The 14,972-nt window shown below is 44.0% G+C and overlaps 1 protein-coding gene across 2 annotated transcripts in view; it reads right to left on the reverse strand.

Annotated features, from left to right (window-relative positions):
• The window catches only part of SMOC1 (SPARC related modular calcium binding 1), a 149,320-nt gene that overhangs the window by 68,736 nt on the left and 65,612 nt on the right, over positions 1-14,972 (reverse strand). For both annotated transcript variants that reach the window (XM_023182838.2, XM_023182845.2), the window contains exons 2-3: positions 9,735-9,900; positions 8,503-8,615 (exon numbers count right to left, since the gene is read on the reverse strand). In XM_023182838.2, coding sequence (XP_023038606.1) covers positions 8,503-8,615; positions 9,735-9,900 — 279 coding nt within the window. The remainder of the gene's footprint in view (positions 1-8,502; positions 8,616-9,734; positions 9,901-14,972) is intronic.

Consider the following 14,972-nt stretch of genomic DNA (forward strand, 5'->3'; position numbering starts at 1 on the left):
AAAAAATGTATGTAAATGTTCACAATAGTATTATTTATAACAGCCAAAAAATTGGAAACAGGCCGGGCATGGTGGCTCACACCTGCAATCCTTTGAGAGGCTGAGGTGGGCATATTACTTGAGCTCAGGAGTTCAAGAACAACTTGGGTAACATGGCAAAACCCCATCTCTACCAAAAGTACAAAAATGTAACCAAGTGTGATGTTGCACACCTGTGGTCCCAGCTATTCAGGAGGCTGAAGTAGGAGGATTGATTGAGCCCAGGAGGTGGAGGTTGTAGTGAGTCCAGATCACGCCACTGCACTCCCGCCTGGGCAACAGAGCAAGACCCCATCTCAAAAAATAATAAAAAATAAAAATAAAAATATAAACAACACAAATATCCATCAGCTGATGAATGAATAAATAAAATGGGATATATCTACACAATGGAATATTGTTTGACAATAAAAGGGGATGAAGTACTGATTCATGCTACATACAAGAAGGCTGAGCCTTGAAAACATTATGCTGATTAAAATAAGCCAGGCAGAAGGACCACATATTATTATTCCAATTGTATGAAATGTCCAGAATAAGCAAATCATAGAAATAGAAAGTAGACTAGTAGTTGCCAGGGACTGAGGAGAGAGGTAATGGGAAGTGAATGCTAATGGGTACAGGATTTCTTCTTGGGTGATAAAAATGTTCTGGCATTAGATAATGATGACGGTTGCACAACTCTGTGAATTTACTAAGAACCACTCCATTGCATATTTTTAAATGGTAATTTTTATGGTGCACAAATTATATGTCAATATAGTTATTATTTAAAAGAATAAATAAAAACAGGTGGCCAGTCCACACACCACAGTTTGCCAATCTCTGAAGGAGTTCAACTCTCCAGTTTACAGTTGAGCAAATCAAGAACCTAAAGAGGAAGAAAACTAACATCTGCTAAGCAACAATTATGTGCTAAATAGAAGACATTTTGTATAAATTTTCATTGTACATTAACTGGTTGTTTGGAACAAAAGCAATTCACTGAAAAACACATGTAAAACAAGTAGTAAGATGCTCAGGACACAGTAGATGTTCACACTGTAACAATAATATGTTTTTTGAGCATGTAACAAAAAAAGAAAAAGAAAAGCAATAAGTGCCCAACAGTGGGGTCCATTTACCATTTATGCCATCTGTACATAAAGCTTGAATTTTTAGCTTTAACTGCTTTTGACTGCTTTAAAAAAAAAAAAAAAGCTAGCATTGTCCACAGACCAAAAGGCAGGAGGTCTTTATAAAGCAGGGCACCATCCACTAAACACACACAGAACACACTTTTTCTGCAGCATCCAAAGGGGCCAACTGTGGCTGAAGAAGCTCAGAAACATTCCAGCTCACAGATGCACCCCAGGTCTCAGTACTTCAGCCAGAGAGTCCTCTACACTGTCTGAGAGAGCCACACTGTTGCTCTAGGCAAGATCTTTCCACATGAAGACAAAAAGGCCCACGGCCCCTGAACTCCTGTTAGACCTCCAGGCTCATCAAAGATAGGACAAACCCCTTCCACCCTTTGAGGATGTCCAGCCTGCCAACGTTTCATCAGTCCAGGCCAACAAAGGTTCACAGTTCATGTCAAGCATCCAGACCTTCAGTACTTGCTGGGAATGTGAAAGAAGAAAGACCAGACAGTAAACCAAGGTGTTCCCAGGGCAAGCTAGTCACACAACTCAAGTCTACAGGGGCTACATCAGGAAGATGCGGTTCTATACTGTGGAGTTGGGGAGCTAAAAAGGAACAATAAGATCTGCTTCATAGCTCAACTCCAAGCACTTAGGAAACAAGTGTGTGTTTCCCTAGGTTTTAGGAAATACAATAGTAAGAATTACAGAAATGACAATAGAGCCCACTGCCTTTGTCAAAAAGTCACAGAACATTTTTTAAGCTTCCAACTTCAGAACAAAGCATCAACAGGAAGAAATTACATCTCCCCAGATCCCTATATGCAAGGGATCCATGTACATAGAACCCTATATGCAATGACCTCAGGAAATTAAAAAATCAGGTACGTGTGTGCACTGTTTAGAGGGAAGTAGTGGTTAGAATGAGAAAATGGGAAAAGTGGTGGTGCCCATACAGCCATATCAAGAAAGATTGTTCCTGGACCATGGAGCTCAAAGACAGGAAACATAACACATTTTTTTCTACACAGATATAACATAATGAATAGAGTTTTCTATTCTATATTATTAGAACTATAATCCATCTACACAAAAAATTAAAATGTCTTGGGAGTGAGTCTGATAACAAACCAATAATCAACCACATGATTGCTCAACATTTATGGAAAGCGACGTGGTAGTATATATCAAATGCCTTAAAAAATGCACAGCCTTTTGACACAATAGACAGTTGCTGGAAAGTTAATCCCCAAATTTTCAGGATTCATGATACATTCATACAATGAAATACAATGCAGACACTTTTTAAATGAGATATTGCTGTATGTAACTTACTGGGAAATAAGCCCATAATATAATTAGCTAAGAAAATACTATAAAACAATATATGACATTACACCATTCTTGTCCTAAATAATGACAATAAGTACGCACAAGGAAAAAAAATCTAGAGGGTTAGACTTAACTGTTGCTATTTCAGGGGGATGAAATCACTGGCTTAATCTTTCTACTTTATATACTTATTATCAGAATTTTTTTAACAGAATATGTATAGCTTTTCTATTTAGAAGAAAATGAAAATATTTATTGTCTTAATTATCTGGTTAATTACATTCCTAATACACAGACATACACAAATACATAAAATAAGCCTCTACAACACATGCCTTTAGAGGGTGCATAGTGTGGCTATGTCATTTGTTTAAGCAATTTTCTAGTATTGGATATTTCGGTTGTTTCCAAATTTTTGCCACTATAAACAGAACTTGGATTGTAATCCTTGTGGCTAAATAGTTTCACATATTTTTAGTTACTTCCTTAGAATAAATTCCTAGAATTGGAATTGCAGGCCCAAAATATGGACACGATTGAGGACTTTTGACCCATATTGCAAAATTATCCCATTAAAAAGTCAGTGCCAATTTACTTTCCAAACTGCAATGGAAGGGTACCCTTTTCCCTGTATCTGACCCTGAATATCATCATCTTTTCCCAGTTTTTCCTAATTTAGTAAGCAAAAGCATTCATCATCATTTTTATTTGAATTTCTAAAATGACAAAAGAAGGCAACATCATTCGGATTCACTTATTGACTATTTATTATTATTGTATGATCAGTTTATTGCTATCTCTTGCCCACATTTCTACTAGGATCTTTTTCTTTCTGAATTGTAAGAGCTCTTTACATAAGATTAGCTCTTTGTTGTTAAGGCTAATGTGTGTTGTTTGCTTTTAGTTTAATTTTTCTCTTTTCAGAAATGAGGTTTTTCTGTGTTGTCCAGGCTGGAGTGTCCTGGCTATTCACAGATGCAATCATAGAGCAATACAGCCTTGAACTCCTGGGCTCAAGCAGTCCTCCTGCCTCAGCTTCCCAAGTAGCTGGGACTACAGGCTTGTGCCACCATGCTCAATTCTGCTTTTAGTTTTGTTTAAGGTGTCTGTGTTCAAAAACTTAAAATTTGTATATATTTTCCTAACAATAAAAGACATTCAGAATTCCAAATAACTGACTTATAAATGAGCTTTTGAAATATCATTGTTTGAATGTTGTCTTTTATATAGTTACTTTATCATATGTCTTAATCTCTTTTCTGCATGTAAACTCCTTGAAGGCAGAGGTCATGACATTTTTTTGAATCCTCCCTAGCAACCAGCACACAGCCCACAATATAGCAGAGCTCAAAAATGTCTGGGATGAAAAGATATTGTGTCTGGGGATTTGCTTTGAAGCAATCCAGTCTGGGGGCAGGAGATGGAAATTGAGGTAAAAATGAAACAAAATTGGCCATTTGTTAATCATTGCTGAAGGTGGGTGATGGGTATATGTTCATTATATTATTATTTCTACCTTTTTGTATTTTTTTTAATTTCTATAATCAAAAGATTGTGTTTTTTAAAATGTTTGTTTCATTGATTGGTCAATAGCATTAGAAAGAGAACTTCTGCAACAACAACAGTGATAGAAATGGAATACATATGTATCAAGGCCACTTCTATAGCCCAAAAAAGTTAAGAGCACAGCCTTCGATATTAGGCAGGCTTGAGCACAAACTGTCTTAGACTCTCGATATTAGGCAGGCTTGAGTACGAACTGTCTTAGGCCCTCGATATTAGGCAGGCTTGAGTACAAACTGTCTTAGGCCCTCGATATTAGGCAGGCTTGAGTACAACTTGTCTTAGGCCCTAGATATTAGGCAGGCTTGAGTACAAATTGTCTTAAGCTTAGGGACCTCAAGTCAGCTATTCAATGCCACTGAAACTCCATTTTTCTTTATAAATAAGGGCATTAATAACTATCTCAAAAGGTTGTAGTAAAGATTAATGGGTGTAAAACACAGGGCATAGCACCTGATAGCACTCAATAAAAAGCGGGCATCATTGTCATTCAGTGATACACACACTTGTCAAGCTCCAGCCAACACAGCCTGATGGTGACAGCCCAACACCGTTCCACTGCAGCTGAGATTTCAGTTAATCAGCTTGGGCACCAGACAACTGCTTGGCAGAGGACTTGATAGAACAGATGTCAGGAGTTGTGTTCCAGATACCCAGAACAGAAAACAGATAAGACCATAGCAAAGGACAAAGCCTATAGCTCCTGACCTTACTCAACAGGTCCCCAAAGAGGCTAAATTCCACATCTCAAGGAGGCAATCGAGAAACAAGAGTGATGAAGTCCTTATGAAAGTGGTTTGAAACTTTGATCAAACATTGGCATCACCTGGGGAGCTCGAAAAAACACAATGTCTGTGTCCCACTCCCAGATTTTGATTTAACGGCCTGGGATATGGCCTAGGTTTCAAGACCTTTAAAAGTCTAACATGATCTAATGTACAGCTGTAGTGTCACTGCTGTAGAAGAAAGCTGAGCCACTCCTGTGTGTGAGTTGGGGTTGGAGGTAGGGAGGGAAGAGGACAAGGGAAAACAAAGGGAAAGAACAGAGGCCAGCGAGTCCCACATGAAGCCCATTAAAGCCAAGTCAGTCATGTCGTCTCAAGCTGTGTCCCATGCCAGACAAATCCAGTCCCATTAGAGTCCCACCACTCCCCACATAAGCTTCAAGAGAGGGTTACTGTGTAATCATTCACAGGGCTAAAATATGTGACTAATACAGGGATGTGTGCATATCAATATTCTAAAGAATATTAAAGCAATGTAGTTTATCTCTGGTTTTTGGTCTTGGGGGGGAAAAAAAAAAAGCCCAGCTAAGGGATGGAGGTTGGAGAAAGGAGAAAACATCCATCTCCCAGCATTTTGGCAGCCTGTCAATGTGACTGAAGCACACTCAAAGAGGCAGCTTTATATTGTGACGTTATTGCAGTGTCTTTGATCAGCGGGAAAAGCACATCCATTTCAATCACTGTAGCTGGGATGGACCCGCTGTCTGGCTGTCTGGCTGCCCGCCAGGGTGAGCTAGCCTTCAGCCTATAGACACATGGCAGTGCTTAGCATGTCAAACAAATGAGGGGGTTCTTGACTATCTACACAACTCTTGCTGAACATCAGGGACTCTCTCGTTTAGCAATTTAGCCTGGACTATCTGGAAGTTCCTTTCCCCCAGTAAACACCACCTGGTCTGGCCTGGCCTCATCAAAACAAAAGCTAGCCAGTGGGCTGTCTGTCATGAGGTAGCCATCACTTCAGAATCAGGAGGGCAGGGGTCAACCGTTCCTATAAGCAACACACCCAGGATTACACAAGCCTGGAGAAAGAAAGAGCCAATGGCAACAAACTCCACTCTCCTCCTTTACCTTCACCCTGTCTCATCCCCAAACTGATCTGAGAGAAGTCTGATTCCTCCATGCAGACATGAATTCTTAGCAATGCAGTTTTAAATATATACAAAGATCACCCACATTCTTTTTACCAGAATAAACAGTTTTTAAAAAATTGATGGAAGAGTTCATCCATTTTCCAACTTGGGAATTTTCAACAGAAGCTTTGGTGGGTTTTTTTCATTTTTCTTTTTTTTGCTCTGCCTCCCGGGTTCACACCATTCTTCTGCCTCAGCCTCCCGAGTAGCTGGGACTACAGGCACCCGCCACCACGCCTGGCTAATTTTTTTGTATTTTTTAGTAGAGACGGGGTTTTACCGTGTTAGCCAGGATGGTCTCGATCTCCTGACCTCGTGATCCACCCACCTTGACCTCCCAAAGTGCTGAGATTACAGGCGTGAGCCACTGCACCCGGCTGGGTTTTTTTTCTTAAGTGGCATAGTGGTATCGACACGATAGAAAGATATGAGTAGTAGAACTACAGTAGAGATGGGAATAATGATGATGATAATGACAAAACTTTATGTATTATTTATGTGTTCCAAGTGTTTCATGTGTGTTAACTGATTTTATCTTCATTACAATCTAGTGAAGGAAGTTATAATAATGATCATTAACAATAGTAATTATAGGAATATGTAATATATAACAATTATTATGACATATAGTAATACTGAACAACAACAGAAAAGCAATCATAATAATCAATCTCCACTTTTCAGATAAGACACCCAGAGAAGCTCGGGGACTTACCTGAAGGGTGGGGGGCTGAGCTTCGTGCCAGGTGTGCGGCTCCAGGAACAACACTCTAACCCGAGCACCAGACTGCCTCCTTCCGGAGCACACCTCAGAGCCTCCTTTAAAGCTGCCAGCTCAGAGAGCCAGCAGAGTATAGAGGGCTCTGGACTCAGGAATTTGTGAGTCTGAACTCCAGCTCTGCCACTCCACATCCCACGCCTGTTGCATCCTCTATAAATGGGGATAATGACACCTACCTCACAGGCTTGTGGTAAGGTTTAAATGACAAAATGAATTAAAAGCACCTCTCCCAGGGTCAGCAACGAAAGTCGGTTTAACCCGGTGACTATCAAGCCTGGCTGCCCATTTGAATCAACCAGAAAACTTTTTAAATGCTGATATCCAATCCCCAACCTCCTTATCCCTCTACCTTTCTACCTCAACAGAAAGTTAGTCTCAAATCAGTAATCCACTGTGTCCCACCTGGATATGAAACCTGAAGCCCCTCAGACCAAAGACCAGCCAATATACCCTTTGCCACATTGATCGAGAATTACAGGGAAGCTTTTAAATCCCTGAAGCCTCTGCCCCCGGCTCTAAGACAGCAGGCATCCCCCCAGATGTTGTCTGATTGGACAAAGGAAGTTGTAGGTGCCAGGACCATTCCCAACAACTTGGCTAAGCTCACCCTTGTCCGCTGACCTTCCCCACATTCATCAGGACAACACCTTCACCCAGCTGGCACCATATCTGACTCTCACAGAAGCTGCCCACCTCCCACCTCAGCCACAAGCCCCTGCATAGGACGAAGCAGCCCAGAAGCTTTCCTGAGAAGCACCTTTCTGTCCCACCATTGCCTGTGTTTTAGAAATAGTCTGTGCCAAGGCCAGGTGTGATGGCTCACACTATAATCCTAGAAATTTTGGAGGCTGAAGCAGGAGGATCACTTGAGGGCAAGACCTCGAGACCAATCTGGGCAACCCAGCAAGATCCCTGTCTCTAAAAAATGTTTTTAAAATAAGCTGGGTGTGGTGGCGTGTGTCTATAGTCCCAGCTATTCAGGAGGCCTGGGTGGAAGGATTGCTTGATTCCAGGAATTCAAGGCTGCAATGAGCTATGATTGTGCCACTGCACTCCAGCCTGGAGTGAGACCCTATCTGCAAGAAAGTGAGACCCTGTCTTGAAAAACAGAAAAGAAAAAAGAAATAGTCTGTGCCAAGATCAACACAGTCAGCATTACTTTGACAATACACTAATCAGAAGACCATCCAAGATGAGAGGTAGGACTGCCTGACTTAGGTTTTAAAATCTTAGTACATGCATACCTGTATGTGTATACACACACACACTCACACACTCCAAGAACCATAGTACACTTTGTGCTCAAAAAGGACTCTGCTTCGTTCAAGGACTGGGTATAGAAAGCAGGGAGGGCAGGGGGTAGCAATAAACAGGGAAGGGAATACCGGGGTTGCCCATGGAAACTGGCAGGAATAAGAAAAATAATCAGCCCACATTTGACAGAAGAGAAAAGCACAGCTCTGGCCCTCAAAGGAGACAGCCAGCAGGGAGGATGGGGACCAAGTAATGCCAGTGTCCTGGCTCAGGCTTCCATGCATCTTTTCAGGACCTACTGCCAGTTGGCAAGAGGTGGCGTGGGGGGCCGTAGAGGGTCGGGGAGGGGGAAGGCAGCACGGAGGAGAGTTGAAGAGCCACTCACTCGACTGTTTCCCAGAAAGTGAAGGCGCCAAGCAACCCTCGCGCTCTCCGGACACCTCCCCTCCGCTTCCGTCCAGGAAAGAGCCCAAGAGGATTGTCCAAGGCCTTACCTGGGTAAAGGAGCCGTCCTCGCCACACTCTGGGACAAACACAGCTTCCTGAGGCTTCTTGGCTTGCTCAAGGGCTTGAGCCCGCTCCAAGCGACACTTGCTCTGGCCAGCATCTGAAAGGAGAGAGGAGCGGATTTCATATTTCACTTGGATTCGACACTGGGGCCGAGGGACAAAATGGCTGAGAAAACCACTCCACCTGTGCGGGAGCCCACACACAACCAACTGGCTTCTCCAAGCCTGAAAGGGCCGTGGCTAGGGGCTGCTGCACAGCCCCCCTTCCCTGTATGTCAGTCATAGAAAAGTGGAGGAGTCATGCTTTTCCCAAGTTCTGCCTGTCTTTTCTCCCAAGTACCTCTACCCGCGCCCCATAGAAAATAAAAAATGTTTTACTTCCATGATTTTTCAGTGGGTTTATTCTAAAAGTAGTAAGCCCAACGGGGGTTCAACCATGTCTTATGGTTCAAGAATTGCAAGTATTTTCTTTAGAAAATCAGAGGCTCTAGTGCAGCCTGCTTAGCCACCTACAATTCCTGGGATGGCTCTAAGCAGTCCGAGACTACACATTCAAATATGTACAGGATTCAGGAAAAAGATACAAATTAGAGAAACCAGCTGGATATGAGAAGAATGACACTAAGTTCTGAGAGGCTATAGGGAGTGCTGTAAGACTGTGGCAAACTGGAGAAAAGGCTCCCCTTTAAAGGGGTAGCTGTTATGCAGGTCTAGTCATGTGTTGCTCTGTAGGAACACAGACCTAATGTTACCAGACTTTCCAATTTTGGAACAGAAGGACAAAAAGTCAGATTTTTTTTCACTGAATCTCCCAATTTTTAAATGTTATCCCAAATGTTTTTTGCTGTTTTTAAACAGGCAAGGAGACCAAACAAAACATATCTGTTGGCCAACAATTTGGAATCACTATTCAGGAGCCAGCAATAATGTCTTGCCGTTTTAAGCATCTCCATAAAAAGAAAAAGGAAAGCACTCGCCAGATAGCAGCACATCGCTTTAAGCCCTAGCTTGGGGGCAGTGTGTGAAAGACAGAAAAATGCTCATTCCTTCAGGTAGACCAGGCCTTCTTCCTTCCACCCTGGTGGAAGGGGTGGAGAGACAGGAAAGCAAAGTGAGTAGACAGATTTATTCCAAGCTCCCCTGCTGCAAATGCACAGTGAGGGAGCTGGGGTGCCCAGGAAACTCTCCTTGGCTGGGCAGGGGGTGCACACACTCACCTTTGCATCTACCTCGATGCACCACGCCCAGGGTCTGGTCTCGGCACTTGGCTCGCTGGTACTCACACATGGACTCGTAGGACCTGCCATCAGAGGCACAGATGGGTTTGGGTTGAGTCCTGGAGCAGTGGAGGTTGCACTGAGGGTCACGGTCACTTATTAGAAACTAGGTTGGAAAAAAGTGAAAGGGTACAGAGGTTACTTTTGCAAGAAAAGTAGGGGCGAGTCCATGACTTACAGTACTTGTTTGCCTTTAGAAAGTAAGTCCCGAATAAACCCAAAAAAAACCCTGAAAGTGAAGGGAACGGAGCAGCCACAAAGTCTAACCAAGGAAGGCATCACCTATGCCTCATACGAACAATAACGTCTAATAATTACTGACCATTAACAGGCACTGTGCCAGGTAATTCGCATCCAGGACCTCAGTCCTCACAACAACCCTATGAAATAGGAACTCTATTCTGTAGACAAGGAAACCGAAGCCCGGAGACATAACTTGCCCAGTGTCACATAGCTATAAGAAGTGGAGGCTGAATTCGAATCTAAATCTGTCAGAAGTAAAATCAAAGCTTTACCCTCTAGGATGTCCAGTCTCTCCATCCATGCAGACAGCCATGCAGCCTCTATTTGGGTGCATCCTCAAATCAGGAACATACCCTCAATCTCCAAATTCCATCTCGGGAAAGTTTTATGTATTAGATGGTATTGAGCTCCAAATCTATCCTCCCTCCAATTTTTGCCCACCTCTGTCTGGCAGAATACAAGTTAAATAATTTTCTGTGAGAAAGAGATTTCCTGATTTTTAAAATAACAATAATCAGCTTGGAAAATGTTTAGTTAAGCAGATTTTCTTGGTGAAGGGCTTCTCAGGTGACTCTAATACATTCTTATGCATTGTGAACCTCCAAGACGCATAGTAAATTAAAGATAGCTACAAATTATTTGCTACTCCTCCCATTGAGCTATGGAGTCTAATTTCCTCTCCCTTGAATCTGGACTGGCCTCAGGAACTTGCTTGACCAAGAAAATGCTATGGGAGTGGTGTCTGGGGACTTCAAAGTTAGGTTACACGAAGCCTTGCAGCTCCTTCCTGGGCCTCTTGTAACACTCACTCTTGAGGAAACCAGCTGCCGTGTAAGAAGCCTAACAACCCTGAGACCATCATACTATGAGGAAGCCCAAGTTTACATATGTCAAAACTATGCAGAGAGAGAAACGCCCAACCAGCCCAGGCACAGAGACATGTTGAGTGAAGAAGCCTTCAGGTGAGTCTAATCCCAGCTGTCATCTAATTGCAACTCACAGAGATGAAAATAAACAATTGCATGAGAGACCCCAAAGTCAGAACCACCTAGTTGAGCCCAGTTAACCCACAGAACTGAGAGAGATTATAATAATAAATTGTTTTAAGCCGTTATGTTTTGTGGTAGTTTGTCACACAACAATCAACCAGATCAAGGGGCATATACAATGAAGGATCTTCCAAAGTTACTTAACCACGAACCCCTATATCAGGGAACCCCCTGTTAACAACAACAGAATACAGTTGGAAAACAATAATTGGGCTATTACAATCCATGAGCTTCTGTTCAATGACGACTCACGGTTAGACTGTACGGGCCTTGAGACCTGGGTCCACTCTTATCTACTCCCATATAGCAGAGTCCTGGGCACACAGAATGAGGCTCTTCATCAGACTGGGTTGAGGGAATGAATGTCCCACAATAATGAATGGCAATGTCATGAGCACACATCAGGCTATCGGTAATGGTAGAGATGACTATGTAATCAAACCAAGCTCGTAGAGGTTTTGGGAAGGCGTGAATATAAGCTCTGTCTCAGATGTATTTGTGGGCCCTTTGTGTGAAGCAAACAAATGAGAACTTGTTGACCTTTTTCCAGAACAGCAGAGAAAGTTTCAGAGGTAGTACCACACCCTTCAAGGGAGTACCGGAAACACACACCCCACACTGGCCAAAATCAAAGAGGACCTGAACCTGTCCATAAACACACAGACTACATCCCAGCTACAAAACCAGGCCCTCCTTGGGACTGGACCTCATGCCTGGGTGCTGGCTGCCTAGCACAGGGACAGAGCAGCTAAGGGCCGAAACCACTGCACAGGACTTGTCCAAATGGACAGTGAAATTGCGTTTTCTCTTCTGACGCCTTTGGCTCCCACGCGCTCACAGGTCACACCTGAATCTTGCTCAGGGCCCAAAGGGAAATATCCAGATAGTGTCCCGTGAGCACAGCATTTGATAGAGTCCGGTGTTCAGGGGTGAAAAATAAATAACTCAGATCATCATCTCCAGAGGAAGCCCACCGCCTCCAAGGCTGCCCCACAGAAGAGGGGTGAGCTGACAGGGGGACGTGGGAGAGTACAGCATTGTTCAGTCAAGCCCTGCACATGACCCCCCAGCCTCAACCCCCTTCGAGTTGCCCCTGCTTTAAACCTGCGAGCCGTGTCCCACTGCTCGGGGACCCTTACATCGTCTCCTGGGCCTGGTGAGACCCAAGGGCCCCTCTCTAGCCCTCTGCTCTCTCTTCCTTGCTCTCCCTTGCTCCCTGCTGGTGGGGCACACGGGCCTTCCCATTTCTCAGATGAGCTACCTCTGCTGCTACCTCCAGGCCTTCAGGCACGCTGTTCCTTCTCCATTCCCTCCCACCCTGCTTCGGATTTGGGCTCAGGCGGTCTCTTCCGGGAGGCCCTCGCCTGACTCTCCCAGGTGAGGGTGATATCCTGCAATACTCCCTCACACTTCATTTTTCCTTCATGGCTCTTCACACAGTTTGTAATGAAGAATTCATTTGTGCGATTTGGTTACCAGTGGAATCCCCAACTCTGAGCTCTATGAAGATGAGAACGATGTCTGCTTTGCCTGAAAACACCTCCCCCAAGCATCTAGCACAATCCTGGGGCCCTCCATCATGTGTGGGAGGAGTGCAGCCCTGTAGCAGCATCTCCCACATGCCATGCCTTCAACACCACTGCCAATGGGACGTCACGGGCCTGGCTTTCTGGGCTCCTGCCTCCCCTGGGGATCACCAGGGCTACTCCTCATGCTCCGGTGCTTTGAGCCTTGCCGTCCTCAGCCATGTTCTCCCATCCCACTTCTGCACTGCACGTGGGCAGAAGTGGCCCAGAGCCTGCCATCTTTACTCCACCTCAGAACAAGAACTCTCATCAGGAGCATCTCGTGCTGGGCCTGCCCTGCCTGGAGGGCAGGGCCGTCTCACCTGGATGTTCAGCATCTGGTGTCTGGCACACAGAGTAGGCGCTTGATCAACAGCTTTTGGCTTTGTGAAGTCCTTTTTGCAAGTGGGCCAGTGTTTCTGTTTGTTATAATGAAAGGCAGTGGGACCTAGTGATTAGAAGCTCGGCTCTGGAGCCCAGCAGTCAGTGTCAGTACCAGCATCAGCACCCACATGCTGTTTAACCTCGGGAATGTTGCCTTGCTTCTCTGGGCTTTTAGTTTTCTCATCCATAAAATGAGAGTAGTAACAAGCCTTGCCTCATAGGGTGGTGCGAAGATTCAATGATTAACATATCCTAAGTCACGTATAAGTTCTTGTTCATCTTCTTTCTTTGGAATTTAAGAGAAGCGGGGCATGGTTTAAGAGAACACACAGAAAAAAGAGGGAGAGTAAGACAAAGTTTCTTTTCAAACCCACTGAGGCTGCCTAGTTGCCTATGCTGCAGCTCATGGGACAGGAGAGCTGCCAGCGTCCCCATGAAGTTGAACTACAGGCCAAAAAATCAGTTTGAAAATGGATTACTCTACGCCAAGAGAGAGGCCACAGCAGCTGTGCCGGAGACCAGCTTCCTAACAAGGGGAACACTCTGTCTGCAAACAGACAGGTTAAAGAACTTCAGAGGCCCCACCCATGCCAACACACAGAGATCATTCTCAGCTTCAGAAGAGCACCCGAAATATTCCTGTCTAGAAATTACTGGTCCCTAAGCCCAAATAAAAAGTTCAGAGGCAGCACGGGGTCATTGACAATCTTCAATCAACTATGGTGTCATATTTTCATCTGTTTTAGGAACTGTGTATATTTGTGATTGTTTTCACACACACGAAAAAAATGAGCTCTATAAAATGGAGCTTTAACCGGATGACTAGGCCCTAATAAGATCACCCAAACCTCCGGGCCCCAAAGGGATTATTCTGTGTCCACAAACACTGAGGATGAGGTAACACTCCGGTTCGTTCCTTCATCCGTTCATCTGCTCTTTACTCAATAAGTGATCACCAACAGTGAGCCCAACACTGAACCAGCATAGGAAGCAACACGTAACCAACATGGTACCTACCCTCAGTGAGCTTACCATTTAGGGTGGAGGCAAGGAGCATGTTAACAGGACACCATGGGGCTATTAAGATAGAGGCAATAAGAGAAGGCTTAATCCTAGAGACTCTGGAATGCTCCAAAGACACACAGTCCAACAGAACTTCTCACTGTGATGGACATGTTCTATATCTGTGCCATCCAATACAGCAGCCACAAACCACATGTGGCTATTAAGCACTGCAATGTAGCTAATGCAACTGGGAAATCAAATATTTAGTTACATTTAATTTTAGTTAATTTAAGTTTAAATGACCACATGTGGCTAGTGGCTACCATATGCAACAGCCCAGTTATAAAGTAAACAAACCAAGAGGAGAAGAGAGAGGAGGGAGCATAGTCTCCAACTGAATTTTTCTCAGTTGAGCCAGGTGAAGACTGATTGAGAGAAAAAGAGAAAAAAGAAAAAGAAAAAAGAAGCTGGTCTGGAGAATAATTTCTGCATTTTGAAATTAGATAGTATATTAGGCCATTCTTGCATTGCTATGAAGAAATACCTGAGGCCGGGCATGGTGGCTCTAACCTGTAATCCCAGCACTTTGGGAGGTCAAGGAGGAGGATTGCTTGAGCCCAGGAGTTCAAGACCAACTTGGGCAACATAGAGAGATCCTGTCTCTACAAAAAATTTAAAAATTACCCAGGCATAGTAATGCATGTCCATGGCCCTAATTACTTGGGAGGCTAAGATGGGAGGATCACTTGAGCTGGGAGGTGAAGGCTGCACTGAGCCATGATGGTACCACTGTACTCCAGTCTGCGTGACAGAATAAGAATGAAAGAAAGGAAAAGAAAAGAAAAGAGGGAGGGAAGGGAGGGAAGGAAGGAAGGAAGGAAGGAGGGAAGGAAGGAAGGAAGGAAGGAAGGAAGGAAGGAAGGAAGGAAGGA

This window comes from Piliocolobus tephrosceles, chromosome 6 (genome assembly GCF_002776525.5).
Source record: "Piliocolobus tephrosceles isolate RC106 chromosome 6, ASM277652v3, whole genome shotgun sequence".
Classification (NCBI taxonomy): Eukaryota; Metazoa; Chordata; class Mammalia; order Primates; family Cercopithecidae; genus Piliocolobus; species Piliocolobus tephrosceles.